The sequence below is a fragment of the Bactrocera dorsalis genome, chromosome 2 (assembly GCF_023373825.1).
Source record: "Bactrocera dorsalis isolate Fly_Bdor chromosome 2, ASM2337382v1, whole genome shotgun sequence".
Lineage (NCBI taxonomy): Eukaryota > Metazoa > Arthropoda > Insecta > Diptera > Tephritidae > Bactrocera > Bactrocera dorsalis.
Window position 1 is genome coordinate 22034410 of NC_064304.1, and position 22378 is coordinate 22056787.

The window sequence follows — 22378 nt, forward strand, 5'->3', positions numbered from 1 at the left end:
TATAACCAAAACAATATTAGCGGTTTCTATTATATCGTTTTTCCATCGGCTGTAAACTTATGAAAAGTAATGTAACGTTATTTTGTATTTTAAGTGACGATATGTATACATTACATGCAAGGGCTGTTATCAGAGCTTTAAATATGTGATTTATGATTTCAGTGTATCCAAGTAATAAATTTAGTTATTTAAGTAAAAACATATTATATATTTCTTTAATTGTTAGTAAGCTTTATTATTATTCATTATGTGTTTTATTTATGTGTATATACAATAAATCAAAAAATGGTATGATTAATTATTTTACGACTAAAAAAAATAAATAAAAACAATATAAAACCTTTATTAAAAACAAATTAAAAAAAATTAAAAAAAAAAAACAAGTTAAAAGAAACGTCGTATTTCCCGGAATGGTAAATTCATTTTTACACTTTACACGTCTTTAGATGTTAAAATTAAAAAATGAAAAAAAATTAAAAAAATTAAATTACTAAAAAATAAAATTAACAAAAAAATGTGATCAAAAAAAGTTAATAATAAATTTAGGTACACATTCACATATTTATTTTAATTCAATATTGTTTTCATTTTACAATTCATTTGTCATGATAGTGTGGGTGAGTAATAATAATTAATATTTAATACAAGTATAGTTACAGCGTTTAAAATTATTTGAATGTTATGAGTGGATTAAACAAAACATTCAACAGATACTTAAAACCGCGCTTAAGATCGCGCATTCGAGCATTCAACGGTGACTTGCGTTCCACGCTTACCGTCTTAAGCGTCTTATCAACGCATTGTACACATTTAACAGCCAACAGCTGTATGCGCGTCTGTGAGGCACCCAAAATAAAATCCTCACGTTTGCGCATACCATCAGCCGAAGGTGGTCGATTATTTTGTAGTGTACCGTAGAATTGAAGACGATCACCTACCAACAAGGCACGAGTGAAATTACCAAATTTGTGACTGGCTTGTAGCACAATATCGATACTTTTGCTCAACAAACCCTGTGTTGGCATGCGTACAGTTATCTCATATTCATACCTATTCCACTGATGCAAGGAACATTTACCTTGTAATGCACTATGCTTTAGTAAGATGTCTATATCTTTGCAGAAAATTTCCTTCTCTTCCGCACCGCATTGTAGTTGCTCGCGTACGTATGAACCGTACATGCAGCTAATCCAACGACTGAGCCAAGGTGGCAAATATCTATTTAGATATTCAGCACGTATGTTGGAAACACGACTAATATGAACTTGGGTTACGGTACCCACCCATATCACGTCCATACCTTCCAAATGTGCACATCGTAGTTGCGACTTGATTTTATTGCTTTGCTCGTTAGCTGCTTGACCGCAAAGTGTATAGAAACGTTGCCAGTGCAGAGGTCCCGTTATTGATGGCATTTCATCGTTTTCATGTTTGTGTATATCATCTATTCTTTCCTCAACATTGTCATTGTTATCCATGGTATTAATTATAGATTCATCTTTATCGAGCGCTACGATATTGCTGAAGCGTGGGGAATCCTTAAAATTTGCGGTCATGTAGGGGAATGTAAGTATGCATGCTGCCGTGATGCAAAGTACCACCTATGGTGTAAACGTATTTATTGAATAAGTAAATATTTAGGATTAATTAATGAACATAAATTTATATACCTGTATGATGGTTACGTATTTCTGTGTTGTACGGTGCAACGCAAGGAAACATGATCCGAGAAGTACAAAAATAGCCGCTACAAGTGTACTGCCCAAACGTACACCCGGATCGGTGAAACCCATCCAATCAATAATTACAAACACGGGTATCAACAGCGAAACCAAACCAAATAATGGTAAGAATAGCAGAATACCAGCTAGGCCTAGTGTAGCTCTGATCATACCGAACATAGTGGCACTTTGTGAAGCTGTGATACATAATTGTAGCCAACTTAAAGTGACACAGTGCGGAATGAGATGCGTGTAGATGCCGTGCCAATTATTGCGTGCAGCTAGATGTATTAGGAAACCCGGTATTAGCAAATATAGCGCTGTGCGACAATTTAAACAGAATTCAATGCCATTGCCGATGACAAACGAACAGAATGTAGGTACTTTGAGATCCAAAAATCGCCAGCCTGTAGTAACTACGTCGTCCATTTCGTATGGATATTTCGCCAGAACATTTACAGCAAACGATATTAGTACAATCCAATCAGGAAATCTGCGAACGGACGAGTACATGAACATCACAAGCGAGGCAAGACCAAATATACACGAAACAATGGTTAATTCTGAATGGGCCAGCCAACCGTTTGCTATTAACGGTGAGACCATCAAATTTCCAATGAATGCACAAAAGAAATATAAATAAGGCTTAAGATTGTTTTTTAAAAAAAGATTTTCCGAGATAGTAGCCTCAACGTTATGATCTCCGTAGCTTAGGAAGAGTCCAGACCAAATGCGAAAATCGATGAAATCTTGTTTTGTTTTAAGCATCTTACATGTAGAACATATCATGATGGCTAAACAAAGGTAGTAGATTGCCACTGGTAAATATACTGTAATATTTTCACTTGAGGCTAACCAGTATACTGCGAAAAGTAAAGCCATGCGTACGGTGGGTGAGACTACAGTTGGGAAAGCCGCCATGAAATTCACTAATCGGTGATATAGTAAAGTGCAAAAGAGTACTGGATGGAATAATAGCCGATGGAAACACGGCACATGATCCAATGTAGCAGGATGTGGTACAGATACAGTTAGGTCATCGTTTACAGCAGGCATACGACCGGCAGCATAATTAACAGCTGCTGATACTAAATTCTCCTCTGTTATAACGCGTACTGACGACGCAGATCTTTCTCTTGAGTATGAAGTGACACGACGCCTATGTTGTCGTTGTTGTCTGGAACGTGTAGGCAAGTTGACATGTCCGTTACCAATACCGGCAGCATCTGTTAAAGGCTCATGTCTTCGGTTTGCATATTCATCTTCCGTCTCTTCTTCCGATGTTGAAGTCGAATATCCATGATGGCGCCTTTTTTTTTGTAGATTATAAATTTCACGCATTTTACGCTCAAGTTGACGTGGCGTGATATGCTCTCCGCCATTGGCAAGGCAAGAAAATAGTTCACGCGCGGCTTTGCGAGCAGCGCGCTCACCTGCTGTCATTGACAGGCAACAACGTACTTCAGCTTCATTTTCGGTGGTGATGCCACAACCTTCTTCATAGCATTGTCGCAAGAGTTTAGTTGCATCTTCGTGTCCTTGTTGTGCTGCGCGTAGTAACCAATGTATAGCTTGTTGGCTTGATGTCGCTTCATTTTGTTCTTTATAAAATTATGAAATCAATTATTTAAATTTAATGTAATTTTTCTAAACTATACCAATTGTTTTATCCAGCAACTGTTTGGCCAAATCGTATTGGACATCCGAACAACCCTCCGCAGCTATGTGATATTTCAGATTGTTTAATGAAGTGCGATCTATAAAAAATGTCATATTGATTAAGAAATTGAAATAAAAAAATATTTGGGGTACCTTCTAAATTCCATTTTCTTCGAGTATTATTTCCGGAAGGCTGATTTTTAGCCCAGCTAGCCATTTTGAAATAATAATTTTTATTTTTATATTTTGTTTGACATTATAATACAAAAATTTCGTTTAGAGATTCAACAGCTGTTTCAAAAAATTTCGAGCTAATTCCACTTCTTCTTAGTCAAAGTTTATATTCACAATAGAACTGTAAACATTTGTGTGTTTGTATTTACAGGTAGTCCTCACATTCTTGCCAGATGCTTACACAAATTCTTTTCCAAAGTTTTGGTGCATCATATAAACCATCGTAAAGTTAAATGATATAAGCCATTTTTAATTAAAAAAGTATATAATAGTAGATATATGCTCGATATTGTGCACAATCTGTGGCATAATAATTTACAGAATAAAGTGTGCTCCGGTAGTATTTAAATTTACTATCATATATTTATGTAATTTTGTATATGTATAACAATTTAACTCAAAAATTTTCAGTCAGAATAACGGAATATTAGAATTCAGTTTATATTCGCCATGATTTAAGTATTACGAATACTTGTGCATATGAAAGATTTTATTTATTATTTTGTTTAGCGTAAACATTACGAAGTTGGCAACTCTTTAATTTAACTCACTGTTATGCACATTTGGTTATTTTTTGCTGGCGCGAAGTTTTCGGTGATTTATAAAAGAAAAGATTTTATTTCAATTTCATGCCGTATATTTAATAAATTGGCTTAAAACATGGATAGATCTCTGCAACAGCTTTACACTTCAATGCCGCGAAACTCCGTGGCGGGCCGAATACGACCTCAGGCTACCACGAGTAGACCAGCATCACCACTAATAAAAAAGACCGGCATCAGTCAAGGGTATGTTTTAATTTTCCAAAAGTGTTCAATTAAATTTCTATTTCTATTTTATCCACACACAGCCGATTCAGCCTGTCGGCTCGTTCAAATCCGTCAATTATTGGAATTCGTTCCGAATTCAATATGGTTGAGAGTTTTGGTTTTCAACTACCCGTTTTGGTTAATGAGGCACTTACCTTTAATGAAAAAAATCAAAATGTTTCAGTAAGGTGTGCCACTAATGGTTGGGCTTGGGTAAGTGATTAACATAAGTATATACTCATATGAAAATTCAAATCTAATGAAAAAAAATGATCAACAGATTGTGCATGGTCGCCGTTTACTTATTTGGCAATATAAGGATACTAAACGCACTGGTGATAGCACATCGCCACGCACCCATAAGGAATTGGTACGTGCACAACAACGTCGAGGAACTGCTATGGCCCAATGTCGGGAATTAACTTTACCGCATTGCGATATTGGTCACAAAGCTAGTTTGGTTAGTGTTTTTATGGGCGAAGGACAACAAATGGCATCGTGCGTAGCAGTTTCTCCCACCGGCGATGTACGTTACTGGCCATCAATTGCACATGACAGCTCATCTGTCGATGTGAGCGGAATTTTGGATGGTCAGGAATTTGATCAAATGCTCAATATGCCACACCAATTAGGTTATTTGTTAGTAACCACTACTTGCAATTTAGTGTTGTTGCAATTGCAATTGGTCAATGGTAGGCATGTGCTACAACATAAAACCATACGTCAACCCGCTGGATTCTTAGGTGGCATAAGCAAGAAATTCTCAATTATAATGGGTATGAACAGTGGCAGTGACAAAGAGAATGTAAGAAGAAATGGATATATGACGATATAATCAATAAAATAATTTTTTTTTTTATTTTCACAAACAGAAATTTGTAGGTATTGCTTGCGAGGGCGGTGCGAGTGGAGAAGCGATTGTTACAGTGCTGGCAGATCGTTGGTTTCAGCGCTGGCGCTTAGCAAATGGCGGCGCCGTCGAGCAGCTGTTGTATGAAGATAGCGAGATTATTCGCAAAATACGCGATGAATTCCAACACAAATTCTGGAATGTGCGCGGTGCGTACTCTACACAACTTTTCACTAAATACATTTAATCAGTGTTTGTTGTTTTACAGATAATCTCGATATAAACTTACATCTTCTGGATATGCACATTAATAATGGTAAAATTTATGTGCTCGGCGGTGCGGTGAACACTGCACATGCTCCACAAATTCACTACGGCGTTGGTATGTCTTTCTCCGCATATTAATTATTTTTTTCAATGTCATTTATTAATAAACGCATTTTCTTTACAATTTTTAGCGATTATTACATCGGAAGCTGAGGCAATGAAGCTACACAGTTTCATACCACTCAAACTGGCGCAATTTTATAATCTTGGCACGGAAAAGGAGTGTCAAAATTTACATTTTATCGTGACAAATACTCACCTCTTCTTCTATACGGATAAGAATATTTATCCCTTAAACTTATCCAATCCGGCAATAGCTGAAATGGAGGCTGAGAAGATCGAATTTCATTTACAAGATGATCGTATATTAAATGCAGCAATCTGTGGACAACTGCCGCTATTCTTTAGCCGCACTCATGGTTTAGTGTGTGTAACACCTGGCGATTTTGACACCATAGAATTTATGAATTCCTCCTTTACATTGGGACCGAGTGCCAATACAGCCGGCGATATAAACAATTTGTCAACGTTGGGTGTCGATCAAAGTGCATTGTATAATAGCCAGATTAATGAGAGCAATTTATATATGTTTGATTTGGATCCCGATGCCATGTATAATGAGTTTAAGGACGAAGTTAGTCAGTTGAAAGCAGCATTTATCTATCGCCTCAAGCACAACAATAATATGTGTAATACGATATTGAATGATTTACTGCGTAATATGTCGGAAAGTCAGACAGCAAGCACGGCAGCCGCCAATGCCAATCAATTGGACAGGTAAGTGGCAACGAATGTGTTGTACCAATTATTTGTGGCCTAAATACATTGGTTGTTTTGAAATTCAAATAATTGGCATAAAATTTATAATTATTGCTACTATACTTTTTTTTGTTGGAAATTATTTTTTTAATTTTTACTTTTATGCCGCTAATTAGAATCGTTATAACGATTGCTGAAGATTTGGCCGAAGATTTGCCAGCAGCCGATCCGCGCTGGGAGCAATTATGGACGGAAGCTGGACATAGTAACAAACATGCGCTGGGCAGCTCATCGTCTTTGCAAATTCTTACGCAACTTAAGGAGAAAAGTCTAGCGCTGCGGCATTTTGTGGAATTTCTGCACACCCCCGGTATATGGGAGAAGGTAAGCATCACTTGCATTATATTTGACAATAAATATATAGAAATAATGCTTATTGTAGCTTGATGCTGTGCCGAGTGGTGGTGGCAGCGTACTGAAACCTACATCCTATATTTTAGCTGACATTAGTGAGAAGCTCGTTGCCGCTATAGCTTTGAGGAGCATACAAAGCAAGTTAGTATTTGAAAATTAATGTAAATACTTATTATGTATTTAAATATGTGTATACTCACACCTCACTCTCCTCTTAGATATAGCAAGATTATCGACGAGGCCATAAATCGTGTCGTTTCGACTTGGCAGGAAAATCCTTATGGCAATTTGACAGCGCAAGATATATTCTATGTGCGCATATGCAAGTTTCAAGAAATTTTCCAAGCATTTTCGGACATAGCTGATAATCGCATTGAGTCCCAACAGCAGACCACCACATTGGCGATGCTCATAAGTGACATAAATACCATCGTTTTGCATATTATATCAGAGATCAAGAGTAGTCGCGAGCATAACGGCACATTGTACACGCTGCCACAGGAAAAAGCGAACGTGCACGAATACTTACCGTGGACCGCCATGTCGGGTAGTGTGGGCTTGCGCGACACCTTATCGCATCTTGTCGACATTTCGGTGCGCTACGGCGCGCATTGCACCAACGAACCAGAGTTAAAGCAACGCTTGTACAGGCAAATATACGAGATGGTCGATGCTATATTGGATGGCCGCAAGCATTATCTGGAAAGTGTGCACGATTCGGAAAAGTATAATGTGTTGTTGCAACAGTTCGAATCACAACGCAGAGAATTAATCTCTATTTTGAGTAAGTAACAGTACATGCACAGTTATTGTTGTAATATGTTTCTAACTGTATTGTTTTGATTGGACCGTTATATTTGCAGTCGATGACGAACAGTATGAATATGCCGCAAAGTTAGCCGAGAAATATCTGGATTTCCAATGTTTGGTAATCATTTGTGATGAAACGAAAAATCAAGATCGCCTCGATGGTTATATAAAAAAGTTCGAAGAATATGACTTTTCGCAGTTCGCAATCAATTGGCATTTGCGGCAAAATCGTCAAGGTGAAGTGTTCGAACGTTTCAAGGGCAATCAGGCGGCGCTCTCGCAATTTATGCGCGATCATCCCACATTAGGCTGGATACAATTGGTGTTCAATGGCGATTTTGAGCGCGCCGCGAAGATTTTGCTGCAACTGGCGCAAAACGAAACAGAATTCGTACAAAGAAAGAAGGTAAGTGCCCGCTGGCGGTAAAATCCTTTGCTAACTGTTAAATATATTTGCTTACAAATGTTTTTCTTTCCTCAGTCCATGTTATCGCTGGCTAAATTAGCTGCCTTCGCTTCAGCGGACTCGGACTTAGGCATACAATTGGAGAGTATTAATGCTGAATTGAACATAATCGATTATCAGGAGCAATTAAGTGAAGCTCTAATGCAGAATTTCGGTTACGATGTGGAGAATCCCAAAGTGCTCAAAGTGGAAGAAATCATAAATGTAATAATATTTATATTAAGTTTTTTAATGAGAATTCTGTTTCTTTTAACACAACTATTTTTCACTTTCTATTATTATTCGTTAGCTTTTTATATCTGAAGAAAACGAAAATGTAAATGAGTTCGAATTTCGTAAAGCTCTGGAGTTACTCAACTACATAGACGAGCCGTATGATGTGCGGCACAAAATATGGTCGGCGGCAATTTTGCGTGATAACTGGACCGCTTACGATGCGAACAATGCTGTGGATTATCTGCAGAATTTAATCTTCTTCAAATTAGTCGAAGTTTGCCATTTAATGGGTGAGTTTGTTGCTTCTGCCACGATGAGTATGTAAGTGCTTATAATATTTCGTTCGTTTTTGCTCTGCTACAGATGGCGATTGCGAGACATTTCTGCCACCAATGGAGGATTTCCTGAATAGCACTGAACTAGGCGATTTGGTGCACAACACATCGTTTCAATATCTTTTCAAATTAACTTATGAATATATCGCCGATGCATTTAAAAAGCCAATTGAGACAAGCATGGAGTTGTGAGCAGTGTGTTGGCGTTTAGTAGTTATGAAATAACTTAAATGTCTTTTTTTTGTATTGATGAATAAATGTTTTGATAAGAATCTTAGAAATCCTTCGAACTGCATGAACTTCATTGTCATTGTACATGTTTAGAATTACATGCTTTTGAGACTTGGTAATTCCTCCGCTGTACTACTGTAGTAAATGTTGTTGTTGTAGCGGCAATGCTGTCGGGTTAACTGTCCTTAATGGTCAGTCGGATAGTCGGTTAAAAATCCGGATGCTTTCCGATTACGTAAACCCGACTGCCGTTGGAACGGTCTCTATTAAAATTCGCCAGTTGTTATTATATACATATGGCTCCGCAGGGGAGTAAAGGGTCACAATGAAACTTCCATTTATTTCGTTTTCGGGTTAGCCTCTTGATTTGACTCCAATTTTTATGAAACTTAGTTATTTCGATGTCCTAATTTCTTCTCCAGGTTAGAGTGGGTCGGAATTTTCGGTGTCTGCCTGTTGTTGTTGTTGTTGTTGGAAGGGGTACCTAATCCCCGTTGGGATGGTAAGGATTAGATAAGTTGTCATTGAGCTCATCCAACGGTAGGTCCAGGGGTGTCCAATGTGTAGGGTTAGTAGGGCACGCAAAGAGGTGGTTAGTGTCATGCGGGGACTCGTTGCACGCTGGACATATGTTTGACATGTCAGACGCGATTCTGGATAAGTAGGAGTTTAACCTGCTACATTATCTATAACGAAGCCGCGCAAGGGTCACTCTCGACCTCTTCTGCAGTGGATGGTGCTTTGATTTCAAGTAAGCCATTTACTGAAAAGATGTCGGCTCCACTGTGAATGGCGGTCAGTGTATGTTGGAAGTTAGTTGCATCCGAAATCTGGTCGGTGCATTGTTTTATGTCGTCGACGTAGTTGAGGAAGGACCTCTCGTTGCTCCTAGGAGGCAGTTCCGCTCCAAGCAGGTCACTGGTTGGGTTTTCTGTGAAAGCACCCCAGCAGGAAATGCTTGGAGAGGAGTTCTTTATGTTTTTTAACTGGGAGCATATCGGCCTCAATGTGCAGGTGTTCGATGAGAGACATCGAGAGATATCATGTGTTGTAGTCCGGAGTGCGTACAATTCCCACAATAGTCGGTTCTACGTCAGCGGAATCGACCCGGATTTTATCCGGTCAAGGGCAGAATTTTCGGAGATCTAACCTCGTTTGGATCAGTAAGTTTTTAGAAGAAGATTGTTGTCTGCTTTCTTTCCTGGTGATTATGTCTAGATTTTTTCGAACCGGTTTCGTAAACCCGTCTGAATGTTGTTGTTGTTTTTATAGCGGTAATCTAGACCTAACTTTGGAGTAAGTATTGTCATTGACGGGTACGAATCCCTAGTTTTATCCCGCCAAGGATTATCAACGCCACAGTAAAAGTATTTAGGAATATTTTGAGCCTCTATAACAACGGGGTTGTACCCAAAGAGCAGAAGCTTTTAGTTAGTGGACATGAATTGACGTGCGAAGTGCTGTTTCTCATATACCTGGAACCTCCATTGGTTGGGTGATTATCTCTGATAATTATAATTTGAAGGGTGTGGAGAGTGATACTTTTTAAGTATTACTTTAATCTACTCAGGTACTGCTGTTGCGACGTCTCCAAAGTTGACGAATTCGGTAACGCGAATCTCTTATAATCCATTTCTGAAATTTATTCTCGTATTAGTGATATAAAAAATATACTCCAGTCAAAGCTCTATTTTGTAGTGAAAGTAAGGTAGATTCTTTTTCAGAGTTTGAATACAAAACTGTTGCTAGTAATAGAAAATGAATTTCTGAAGATTTTCTAACCTAAAAGAGCTGAAAGGTGTTCTGAAATATGTCAAGATGAATTTTCCGTCCAATCGCCAGTACTTTTCGGACAAGAAAAGATATTTTAAAAATTTAAAAGTTTTCAATGATATCTTTAGAACACATAGCTCCACATTACTTCTTGATGATGTGACTCTGTGGATTTTGGGGAAAATAGCAAAGGTCATAAAAAACTTGACCTTTAAATTTTTGGTAAAGTCATATGTAGAAGGAGTGAAAAAAAGACTTCGACAACTTTGGAAATGCTGTATTATATCATATACACATCGTCATCTTGGACTTGGGTACCGGTTGGAATAATTAAGGAAAATCTATAAATAAGTTCCATAACTTGTTTTGACTGGCTTCAGACCTTGTATTATATAATACTGAACACGGTGTAAAACAATTCAGGTGTGAAGTTCGAAAATACGTTTTATTAAAGTACGTAGTATTGAAATCTAAATAAATATTAGTACAGCTATATATTATAAATATATATATATAACATATATATACAATATATATAACTCAATGAACACACACATTTCCAGATGATTGTCAAATCTGGTTAATTTTTAGCGCAAAGCTTTAGAAAATACGAAATCATATTTATATTTTTCTAGTATGACGTTAAGATAAGCCCGATTTCAAATAATCAGCGCGCATCAATGAAAGAGCAAAGGCCCAATCTATGTTCGCGACTTAAATATATATTACTACGAACGTCTATGCAAATAATAAACTACACATTTTTGGATTTTGTTGCAAACACCACAGCATATGGAACACGACCTGTAGGAAAGTCGTTATTAAGTCCTAATTAAAAAAGTGGAATAAGAAAATGTTTTCACTTCGACGTTTCATTTTGAATCAAGATCTCAAAAGCGCTACTTAGTGCTGTGTAGACAGTAGTGTTGCCAACACACACAAAAAAACAGTCGATCAAGGAAAGCGGTCCGACCAAATTAAGAAAGGGTTGGTTTGAGTGAGCTTTTTAACCATTTTAGTATCATATAGGACCTCTTTGCGTGCTATATATATCGATATGTACTAGAGTAGGCAAACTGTAATTGATCAAGGTCTTCGTTAGATTCGGATGCAATTCAAGCTCTAGATCTTGATGGTGATGTGATTCTTAGAAAGTCATCATCAGCCTCACTGTGTGAATGATCTTAAGTGCCTGCCGATAGAATACTTATCTGTTATATTGTTCTTATGGTCGAAGAAGACGTCGTTCAAGGAGGACGGGGAACGGTCTCATTGTGCAAAGTTTTCAAGGGAATGCTTCTTAATATATGTACATTTTCTGTCTGTAACTTCATCTGTGCCCCACTTACTACGTCGACCACATCGATACTGCGACTGCCTTCTAAGATCTCAACCTCGCCTGGTCTTCCCAACGGAGTGGAGGTTTTCCTCTTCCTCTGCTTCCCCCGGCGCGAACCGTACCGAATACTCTCAGAACTGGAGTGCTTTCATCCATTCGGACTATGCGTAGCCGCTGACTCTCGCTGAATTATGTCAATGTCGTCGTATATCTCGTACAGCTCATCGTTCCATCGACAGCGGTATTCGCCGTTGCAAATGACCATAAATCTTCTGCAGAATCTTTCACTCGAAATCTCGTAATGTGGACTCATCAGATGTGGTCATCGTCCATACCTCTGCACCATATAGCAATTCGAGGATGATGAGTGACTTGGTCTTTGTTCGTTGAGAGAGGACTTTACTACTCAGTCCGAAGTAGCACATGTTGGCAAGAGTTATTTTGCGTTGGATTTCGAGGCTGACATTGTTGTTGGTGTTAATGCTGGTTCCAAGATGGACGAAATTATCTACGACTTCGAAGTAATGACTGTCAAACATGACGTGGGAGCAAATTCGCGAGTGCGACGACTGTTTGTTTGATGACAGAGTTTTTTTCTTGCCCTGGTTCATTACCATACGCATTTGCGAAGAAAGGACACTACCCTTTGGAAAATTCTGCTTAATTTTGCTCTCTGATGTTTTACCTCCAAATTCTACTGATGATTACACAACTATTCAGACCGCCTCTAAGTTAGGAGTCAAGGAGCCCATCTCTAGTTCTCTTTACTTTCGTTTCTCCTCACTCATTTGTAATTATTTTAAAGCCTTCTTCTATCTCGGAGCTATCGAAAAGTTTAGATTAATCATAAATAGTTTGGAAGACAACATAAAATCGTACAAGTTTGGGCGCGCTAAAGCCGAACCCTAACTAAGCTAGAGCATTTACCAGCAGGGTATGCACATACATATGTATGTATGTACAGGGCTATGAACATATATACTTATGAGTGCAGTAAAATTTGTTCGCCTCTCCGTCTGTAAGCGCTTTGTAGTTTTGAAGCCTTACAAGTGCCGATGCAAAGCCAATTGCAACTTTAAGCCCAACTTCGGCTTAGTAGTTAAGTTGCCCCGACTGTGGCAAGTGCAGTGTTGCGTTGAGGTCCTCAGCAATCGAAAGTGCGGACATTTTGCAAAAACTAGACAGCTATCCGCTAAGTCAGTGACTAGTTCGACAAAATTTTGTACTGGCTTACTTTTTTTGTTGAAATAATTGTGTTAACGGTGAAAGTTTAAACATATTTTGCTTCAAAATTTATTTTTTTTGTTGTAAGAAAGCTGTTGCAATATTGATGCATCGATATGGCGGAAGAAACCACACCGTTAACCACTGGAATGGCACCGCCCTTGGGTCCGGCATACGTGTTCCCAGGCGGTGTGTCACCACGTTCGCGTCGTTATCGGAAAATGCAACAATTTCAATGCTGTCTCGCCATCACTGTTGTGTGAGTGTTGGAATTTGAAACTGAACTCAATGCGTTTCTTGTAGTGCTCTATTCGGTAATCAAGAGACGAATTGTGTTTAGTTAAAGTCTTCCTGTTATCATTATGTCAAGCTTCACCCGAAACTGATTTTGGGCTTCCAAACTATTCCACTAAACTGTAACTGTCTAACTGATTGTAGGTAGTAAGCCTCTTTTGGAACTACTAATATGACGACGGTCTTACTAATAGAAATGTGGTGTAATTTCCCCTCTTCTGCGTAATTGTAAAGCTGATGAGCTAGCAAAGAAAGGCAAACCCACAACCGCTTTTAAAGGAATGTGAATGGATCGGTGCTCCGGTATCCTCTTGTATTCTAGTACCACTAGATAGCTGGGCTCCGCGGAAGCTTAGCCAGCGTTGGGCCACTTTTGATATATGCGGTGTGGCAAAATCCTTTCGTCCCAAGGTCGATTTCAGTAAGGCTAGCCTTTCCCTAGTTGTGGATGTTTTAACAGGCCATTGGCTTACTGGCTTCCATGCCACGAGACTTACCAGACACCATCTGCAGAAGCTGTATGGAAGAAGACTAGGTGGAAACATCTGAATACTTCGTGTTTGACTGTACTGCGTTTGAAAGGTTTAGGCTTTAGCACTTGGGAGCATATACCCTGTTTCACAAAGAACTACATATTGCAGTCTACGTGCGATCTCTCAAGATCAGCCATCAAACCTATCCTAACTCTTTCCTCTCTTAAGCTATAAAAGGATAATATGATACCATAAAAGTTGAGCCTGTGTATTTGATATCGCTTCGAAGATATTTTTGATTTAAACACTGAAAAAATAACTCTTAAATCTCTCCCGTAAATTCGACTTAAAGCCCCATAATCGAATATACCAAGTCCGAGATCTAAAAATTGACTTAATACAAAAGTTATTAGAGTCTTGGGAGCTTATTATTACCACTCGATTTAATTTAGAAGGCGCCTTTTAGGTAACTGACCGTATGTGCTGCTTAAATATATTATGCTCTATTGTAGGGCTTCTTATTTATGCACGTAATATCATTTCGTTTTCTATATTTTCTTATAGACTCATTGTACTCGCCGCTTTAATTGCCGCATTTGTGCTTGTTGAAGAACCGGAGGAACCGCCGACTCCGATACTGCTTGCGGCGGCTGCCATAAATGAAACAAATCCGGCGAATAGCAGTGCGAAAGCAAGCGCCGCACTGGAAGCCGCAACGACACCATTGGCCGACGAACCCAACACCGAGTGGGCATTAAAACGAGCACACATAAACCGCACGCAAAGCGGAGAGGCAGTGGGTGCCGGCATAAAGGCGTTAGGTGACCGCGAAATTTTAGAGGAAAGCCAACAATTGACGCCCGTACGCAGTCCCGCCTATCGGCATTACCGCGCGCTCAGCAACGGTCCGGAGGCACGCAAATTGGCACGACGCGGTTATGTGGAAAATCATGCGACTACGCGTATTGCTGAACTGTTGAACTATACGAAGCCGAATGGGCGCCACAACATTGGCAATGGACCGACAATTGAGCTGCCCGATCCGACAATGAACTTTACATGCGATTTCAATGCACGGTATCGTACGGCTAGTGGCGTGTGCAACAACAAGGCACATCCGCGTTTGTATGGTGCTGCCATGATCCCTTATAGACGCATGGTGGCGCCCGATTATGCGGACGGTATTTCTATGCCGCGTGTCAGTCATGCTAGCGATGGTACTCAATTGCCACCGGCGCGTAAAGTTTCTTTGGATATACATCGCGCTGCTTATGATACTGATGCCAATTTTACTGTTATGTTGGCTGTTTTCGGTCAGTTCCTCGATCACGACATAACAGCAACTTCACTATCCTCTTTACCGGAAGGTGAATCGATCGATTGTTGCGCCTTAACTACATCGGAGATGCATCCGGAGTGTTACCCAGTGCCGATATTGCCGGATGATCCGTATTACCAACGTTACAATGTGACTTGTTTGAATTTTGTACGTTCTGCTCCTGCACCGACCGGACATTTCGGTCCACGACAACAACTCAACCAAGCTACCGCTTTTATTGACGGTTCTGTGGTGTATGGATGTACGGAGCAACGGCAACGGCATTTGCGTACCATGTTGAACGGTACAATGCGTATGTATATTACTGGCGATGGACGGCATTTATTGCCATTATCTACCAATCTGGAAGACGGTTGTAATCGCGTAGAAATGGCAACGGCGGGAAAATATTGCTTCGAATCAGGCGATGATCGTGCCAATGAAAATTTGTTGCTGACATCGATGCATCTGCTTTGGGCGCGTCATCATAATTTTTTGGCACGTGGCTTACAGTCAGTCAACCCGCATTGGGATGACGAGCAAGTCTTTCAGGAATCGCGAAAGATTTTGAGCGCTAAAATGGCACATATTACATATAATGAGTTCCTGCCGATTTTAGTTGGTGAAAAGTTGGCTAAGAAAAAAGGTTTGCTGCCAAGTACAGATGATTTGGACGCGCCCGACACCTACGACAAAAATGTGGATCCCAGCATAGCGAATTGCTTCGCTGGCGCAGCATTCAGATTTGCGCATACATTGCTGCCGGTGAGTTTTACCACGAGTTTCTGCTTGTGTTTTTTTATCTCAGATAAGTATGTATGACTTGCAGGGAGTACTCAACGCCACAAGTGACAATAGCGCGCCGGAATCTATCGAACTGCATACAATGCTCTTTAATCCCTTTTCTCTCTGGTCGGAGCATGGTATCGATCGTGCGCTCTTAACCGCCAGCAATACGGCTGTGCTGCGTGTTAATCGTTTCTTTTCCTACGAGGTGACGCAAAAGATATTTGAAGGACGCCCTGAAGAAGATATGAAACCACTTTGCGGACTCGATCTTGTTTCACTGAACATACAGCGTGGTCGTGATCATGGTCTACCCGCGTATCCAGTATTTCGAAAACATTGTAACCTGCCATCTACAGATACGTGGGAAGAAATGGCAAACGCCATTGACGCAAATACGCTGCAGTCTATAAGGAAGATCTACAGGTATGCAAGCAAAAATACCAAAATAAAGTAAAAGGTAAAATTTCCCTACTAATTTTTAGCTCGCCACATGATGTCGATGTTTACACGGGCGCATTAAGCGAGCCTCCATTGGATGACGCTATATTTGGACCATTGCTCACGTGTTTGGTATCCGACCAATTTATGCGACTAAAGCGGGGTGACTCTCATTGGTATGAAAGAAAGATGGGACCGCAACGTTTTACGAAAGGTACAATTGAGTTATGATATTTCCCATATTCATTGTTGCTCACTTGTTCGAGCATTTCGACTGGTAACTGGCGAATTACTTGCGTGGTGCTCCAAGGCATGAATAGAAGCGGAATTGTTTCCATAGAGTATAAACTTTACATCTCCCCACAGGGAAAAATCTAATGGTGTGATATCACACGATCTTGGTGGTCAAATGACCGGCGCAAAACGTGAAATTATCTGGTTTCGGAAGTGTTTTCTATATAAATCCATTGATTAATGCGATGTGTGGAAAGTGGCGCCGTTTTGTTGAAACCAAATTTGGTCTAGATCATAATAACGGTCGCCATTGACGGTTACGTTCTCACTGACATCATTTTTGAAGAAATATGGACCTTTTTTTCTACCGGCCCACAAACCACACTAAACCGTTGTCCGATTCTGAATCTCTTCAGGTGCTCTTTGTCCCAAATTCGACAACTTTGTTGTTTACATACCCATGAGACAGAAATGGGCCTCATCGCTGAATTTCGCTCGAGAACGTCGGATCTTCTTGGAAGTTTTTCAAGAGCCCATAGAGCAAAGCGATATTGCTTGGGAAGGTTGAGCGGTGTCAGTTCTTGTACAAGTCGAATTTTGTATGCTTTCAATTTAAGATCTCGACGTAAAACGCGTCAAGTCCTTCCAAACGTTAGTCCGAGTTGCTGCGAACGGCGCCGAATCGACTCTCCACTATCTTCATGTACAATCTCAGTTACGACTGCTATATTTTCTTCACTGCTGTACTGGACGTGGTGTATTCGGTCGAATATTATTTAACAATGAATGTTAGGGCTCGAGATGCGTGTTGGGTTGCCGATTATATTGACTAGACAGACGGAAATGGCTAAATTGTCTCCGCTCGCCACGTTGATCATTTATCTATAGGCATTACAGAGTCTCCAACATTTCCTTCTTAGTATTACAAACTTCATTTCAAAATACCTTTCTTCAACATTAGACTTATAAATCCGTTATTTTCAGCGCAATTACGTCAGATCTATAATGTCACTTTGTCGAAGATCATTTGTCAGAATGCGGATGCTGTGCAACAGGTGCGGAAATACGTAATGAAACAAAGTAAGGATAGCGCTAACGGCTACGTAAATTGTAGCGAAATAGAGCATTTCGACTTCAGCGCCTGGGCCACAACGCCACGCCCAGTCAAGTTGCATAGCGTTGCGGTGAGTGATGCTAAAAGCTTGATACGAGTAATTCACGAAAATAGCAACAGCACAGCGTCGCCAATGCCGAAGAAGCTTATGGAACCGAGCAAAGAGTGAAAATGCAAATAAATCTTGATTAAATTTAAAATTTTATTTTGCATTTAATTAACTAATTAATCTATTATTCATGTAGGTTTTTGTATTTAATAAAATTATTTGTACTTAGACTTTTTTTAGAAATAAAATAAATTAACACAGTGTGGTATGAATTCTTTATGCTATATTTAACAAGGAAAAATGTAGTGAATAAGAGCTTAAACATAGATATATTTACTTATATATTATATACATGTATGTTGTAATTATCTGTAATCGATTGCGGTACTTCAAAGCTGATGTGTTGCAAATGAATTATTATTGATAAGACCATTAACTCAACATTTACTTAACCCTTACATACAGACAACCAGCTCTAATTTGTATTAGATTAAAAATTGTGGCACTTGTATTTCTAAGTTTTTTGTTGCGAAACTTAGAAGAGCCATTATTGCAACAATTAACGTGAACATTGCCATAGCTACCCAGTAGGAATGTGGTACTACTTACTCCGATCGAGGAACATATTCACCAAACTTGGTTTGTGACATTCGCTGTGTGGCTTGTGGCGGCGTCCTGTTGGAGCCACATATTATTCAAGTGCATATCATTCAATTTATGCCAAAACTACTCGGTTATCATTGAGCGGTAGTGATTCCCATTCACAGTAACGTGCCGGAGAAGTACGGCCCTATAAACTGCACCAAACCGTAATTTTTTCGAGATGTAATGGTGACTCATGAAATACATGTGGACTGCTGCCTGACCAATAAGGCATATTTTGTTTATTGAAGAAGTCGTTCAGCCAGAAATAAGCTTCATCGCTAAAGATTATTTTTCGATGAAAATCCGGATCATTTTCAAGTTGTTGCTCAGCCCAATTCACGAACATACGACGATTCTGGTGGTCAAGCGGCTTCAGTTCTTGCGTCAATTTGATCTTGTAAGGATGTAGGCCAAGATCTTTTCGCAAAATCGCCACAACGATGTCACAGAGATGCCCAACGCTTGAGAACGACGTGTGAGAGATTGATTTAAGTCTTTCTTTGGCACGTGAACATTTTATACTGTATCCGTATGCTAAAAATTTTCCACTAGACGCTAAATTGTTAATCTGGCAGGACGATTATGAAGACTATAAATTGAACGTAGCGCTCTTAAAGCTGAGGCCACTGTTCCGTAATTCGGTGAAAGTTTAAATAATTTCGACTCGTTTCTGGATCGTATCTCTTTCCATGATTAAATGGCAAACCTTACTGAAGAGAAATGTCAAAAGAGCGAAAAAATATGGCATTGCTTGCTGTCCCTATGGGTCTACTTTTGTAGCACCGCTATTGAAAAACCCCTTAGTTTTACCTTTCTGTAGTAAAAAGTTCCACAGTGGCGCATACAAAACAACGACTATAATGTCCAGAATGTTGATATATGTACATACATATGTATTTATTTACACAAATCTGCTCGTGGAACTTAATGGAACTGTGAGGTGTGAGAAATCTATTCGATATTCGCGACCATGCCCCAAGGCTTTTTAGGTAGCTTTTGAAAGAACTTGGTTTAATCAAAATTAGCACTTACTTTAGTTTGGATATCAAAGTTTTTCTCAAAATTGATTGAAGCTCCTAGTAAAGTTTTATGTATGCAATATTAAAGTCCAATAAAGGTCAATAATGGCATATTAGTCTGCAATTCGGTGGCCATACGAATACTAATAATTCGGAATAGTAAAGATTCACCAGGTAGTCTATGTAGATAACATCTTGTGAATAGTACATTATTTTTGTCGAACACGGCCTCGATGACGATCTTTTTGATCAATAGCACAGTCCTCATCATCTTCGGAGTTTCGTCGGATGAGGTCTAATGTTTGTTGCTTGGTCTCTGATATATATCGCGGTCATGCTTGCTTCCAAACACGATCAAAACAAAGCTATGAGTTCACTTAAAAAATACTTTGTATTATTACATACTTTTCGATCACCTATTTTAATAAAAATGCTTTCATAAATACAGAACAAACAAATGTTTATTATACTATAATAAGTTTGTAGTAAGCAATTCAAAATATGGGTTGCTATTAACAATAACATTGCAAGCTAATTTTAATTTTATAATTACATATGTCATCTTTTATAAAAGCACACACCTTAATAAAGAACTCACTTTTAATGATAAGAATAGGTATGCGACTTTGGTAAGTTATGACAAACACTTTTCGAACTAAAAATAAAAAATCGGAAAGCGAGAAAATTCGTACTTCCTTTCCAAATTTGAAAATCTCCCGCATTACTTATAAAGGTAAGACTATAAAGGCTCATTCACATATAACTTCTTTCGCTCTTTGCGCGACATACTGAAACAATGAAGTATTGTAGAAAAAAGAGCTTGCATGAAAAAAGCGTTCATTACGCTTTGTTTTCAGTTTTTCTCTCTAACAAGAATAGCGACTGTTGCTTAGGAAAGCGTAAAAAGTTGGCAGTTGCCCAACAGGTTGCTTTGCTTCGCGTCGAAAACTTTGTATGCGAAACTTTTCATACAAAAAGCATACATCGAACTTAACTGTCAAAACAACTGTCAGACGCAAAGCGAAGCGAAAGTTCTATGTGAATTACCTTGCTTTTCAGCTTTTAAATACTTTGTAGAGCTGCTGCCGTCAATGTACTCGTATTAGTTGGTGCTATTGTGCTTGCGATCGAGATGCCACATTGTTTATTACGTTCCATGTAGGCAAGCGTACAACCGGTGAATAAAATCAACCAAAACACCAAGCAGAATGTGCAGAAGAGCGTGCGCCGCAGTTTTTGCCACCACGGATCGTCGATAAAAGGCAGCAGTTCCTCCAGAGTTAGGCCAGCGGAGAAACTAGAAGTTGGAGAAATATATTTAATATAGAAAAGTAAAATAATATGTGTTTCATTTCAAACGAACTCATGTTCCCCGAGTATGGATGTATAACCGTTATATAGTGGTTTGTCCAGAACGTCGATGTAATGCGATTGGGATTTCAATTGGTGCTGCTTCTGTTCACTGTTGTAATCGTTGGATTTGAGTTGTGCTTTGCTCAAGAGCGCGGTGCTTTCGGTATCTAGCGGCATTTTTCGCGCTTTCAGTTATCTTTTTTATATACTGTATGTATGTTTTTATGTATGTAAATATGTATGTATGTATTTGTGTATGTATGTTTGTACGTTGAAAGTTGATGTAAATTTAATTCTGCTTATTTTTGATAACGCGTCGCCTAGATTTCGTTGTATCTCCACAACGTCTCAACTTTTACTGCAATGCTTGCAGAAGTACCAACATTTCACGGTATAAATTTTATAAATTGAAGTAAGAAATATGCGTTTAAAGTATATACTCATATACACAGTGGTGTCGCATTCAATTGGTACACCATAAATATATTATTATTTAAAATTCAAATAAAAAAAAAGAATTACAATACCCTGAAGGCATATGTATATATGTACATTAAAGATTTAATTATATACAGGACTATTTGGGATATATCCATCATACAACAATATACTCGATATTGACTTGACAATTTTTAAATAAGATTTTTATAGTCTCAAACTAAATGCGCTGCAGATTACGCAATCATAACCTCATATTCTATTGTTGTGTTCCTCAGCGATTTTTTCCTGTCCTTAGAGCATTAGTGAATGGATGGGATTAATTGAGATAAAAAAAAAGTATCGAAAAGTTGAAAGTTCGCTGTAATTGAAGTCTCGTCCTCGATGTTAATCATCTAAAATAATATTGATCTTCAATCTTCCCAATATGTTGGTATAATATTTTAAAATGGGTGAGTTTTTCCATCCTAATAATATATTTTAGTAAATGTTGACTAAAAATAAACTTTCCTCTCTCTAAAATATTAGGTATAAGTTTTATTTAAGGATCATTCACTAAATTCTATTTGAATTAATTCCGACTTCACTTAATTTGGGTTGAATTTTATTTACAAAAAAACTAAAAGTTGTTCCATCACTTTACATAAGTTTACAGGCGAAGGAAAAACGTTAATAGAAACCACACATATTGAAACAAAATTTGAGTTTTGGTTATAAAATGGTTATATATTGGTTATTATATCTGAAAGTGATTTTCGATTTTTTTTTGATGACACATTATTTTGCATTTTAGCTGACGATATACATACATATATTTGCTTCAGGCTACACAATGCATTTGGCACCACTGTATGCACAAATAATCGCACATTACTTTTAAATACTAAAACTCTTTCTGTTGCTCTCATTCAGTCACTGTTATGACAATAAACTTTTTGTTGCACAGTAATTAGGTAGGTATTTGGGGTCACTTTGATTCCTGTAAACAATATTATCTCGTATTTATAGCTATACTACAAGGTGCGTAAAGTACATACAGACATATTT

The 22378-nt window shown here is 38.6% G+C and overlaps 4 protein-coding genes across 4 annotated transcripts; 2 read left to right on the forward strand and 2 right to left on the reverse strand.

Annotated features, from left to right (window-relative positions):
* Nucleotides 1-541: 541 nt before the first annotated feature.
* LOC105229820 (wolframin) lies at nt 542-3736 on the reverse strand. The gene is made up of 4 exons (XM_011210282.3): nt 3534-3736; nt 3380-3478; nt 1671-3322; nt 542-1601 (listed from the first exon to the last, which is right to left on the reverse strand). The coding sequence occupies exons 1-4, from the start codon at nt 3595-3597 to the stop codon at nt 669-671; spliced, it is 2748 nt and encodes a 915-aa protein (XP_011208584.2). The 5' UTR covers nt 3598-3736; the 3' UTR covers nt 542-668.
* A 405-nt stretch (nt 3737-4141) lies between these two features.
* Nucleotides 4142-8881, forward strand: LOC105229819 (nuclear pore complex protein Nup133). The gene is made up of 13 exons (XM_011210281.4): nt 4142-4402; nt 4465-4636; nt 4704-5228; nt 5296-5482; nt 5542-5655; nt 5732-6377; nt 6536-6743; nt 6802-6914; nt 6992-7557; nt 7637-7989; nt 8065-8253; nt 8339-8555; nt 8629-8881. Exons 1-13 carry the CDS (start codon nt 4275-4277, stop codon nt 8790-8792), a joined length of 3582 nt encoding a protein of 1193 aa, XP_011208583.2. The 5' UTR covers nt 4142-4274; the 3' UTR covers nt 8793-8881.
* A 4149-nt stretch (nt 8882-13030) lies between these two features.
* LOC105229817 (chorion peroxidase) lies at nt 13031-18137 on the forward strand. The gene is made up of 5 exons (XM_011210279.3): nt 13031-13426; nt 14499-16017; nt 16082-16464; nt 16524-16693; nt 17698-18137. The coding sequence occupies exons 1-5, from the start codon at nt 13284-13286 to the stop codon at nt 17994-17996; spliced, it is 2514 nt and encodes an 837-aa protein (XP_011208581.2). The 5' UTR covers nt 13031-13283; the 3' UTR covers nt 17997-18137.
* A 1846-nt stretch (nt 18138-19983) lies between these two features.
* On the reverse strand, nt 19984-21271 carry LOC109579805 (uncharacterized). Its single transcript, XM_049447220.1, has 2 exons — nt 20904-21271; nt 19984-20837 (listed from the first exon to the last, which is right to left on the reverse strand). Exons 1-2 carry the CDS (start codon nt 21068-21070, stop codon nt 20603-20605), a joined length of 402 nt encoding a protein of 133 aa, XP_049303177.1. The 5' UTR covers nt 21071-21271; the 3' UTR covers nt 19984-20602.
* Between the last annotated feature and the right edge of the window lie 1107 nt (nt 21272-22378).

Bases quoted from the DNA above. Each gene is read 5' to 3' on its own strand.
- LOC105229820 (XM_011210282.3), bottom strand. From the start codon at position 3,597: ATGGCTAGCTGGGCTAAAAATCAGCCTTCCGGAAATAATACTCGAAGA. The intron at 3,323-3,379 runs GTATAGTTTAGA...AATTTTATAAAG, and splicing joins GTTGCTGGATAAAACAATTG to AACAAAATGAAGCGACATCA. The intron at 1,602-1,670 runs GTATATAAATTT...TTTACACCATAG, and splicing joins AATACGTAACCATCATACAG to GTGGTACTTTGCATCACGGC.
- LOC109579805 (XM_049447220.1), bottom strand. From the start codon at position 21,070: ATGCCGCTAGATACCGAAAGCACCGCGCTCTTGAGCAAAGCACAACTC. The intron at 20,838-20,903 runs GTTCGTTTGAAA...TCCAACTTCTAG, and splicing joins TCCATACTCGGGGAACATGA to TTTCTCCGCTGGCCTAACTC.
- LOC105229819 (XM_011210281.4), top strand. From the start codon at position 4,275: ATGGATAGATCTCTGCAACAGCTTTACACTTCAATGCCGCGAAACTCC. The intron at 6,915-6,991 runs GTTAGTATTTGA...CTCTCCTCTTAG, and splicing joins TTGAGGAGCATACAAAGCAA to ATATAGCAAGATTATCGACG. The intron at 8,556-8,628 runs GTGAGTTTGTTG...GCTCTGCTACAG, and splicing joins CGAAGTTTGCCATTTAATGG to ATGGCGATTGCGAGACATTT.
- LOC105229817 (XM_011210279.3), top strand. From the start codon at position 13,284: ATGGCGGAAGAAACCACACCGTTAACCACTGGAATGGCACCGCCCTTG. The intron at 13,427-14,498 runs GTGAGTGTTGGA...ATTTTCTTATAG, and splicing joins TGTCTCGCCATCACTGTTGT to ACTCATTGTACTCGCCGCTT. The intron at 16,018-16,081 runs GTGAGTTTTACC...TATGACTTGCAG, and splicing joins TTGCGCATACATTGCTGCCG to GGAGTACTCAACGCCACAAG.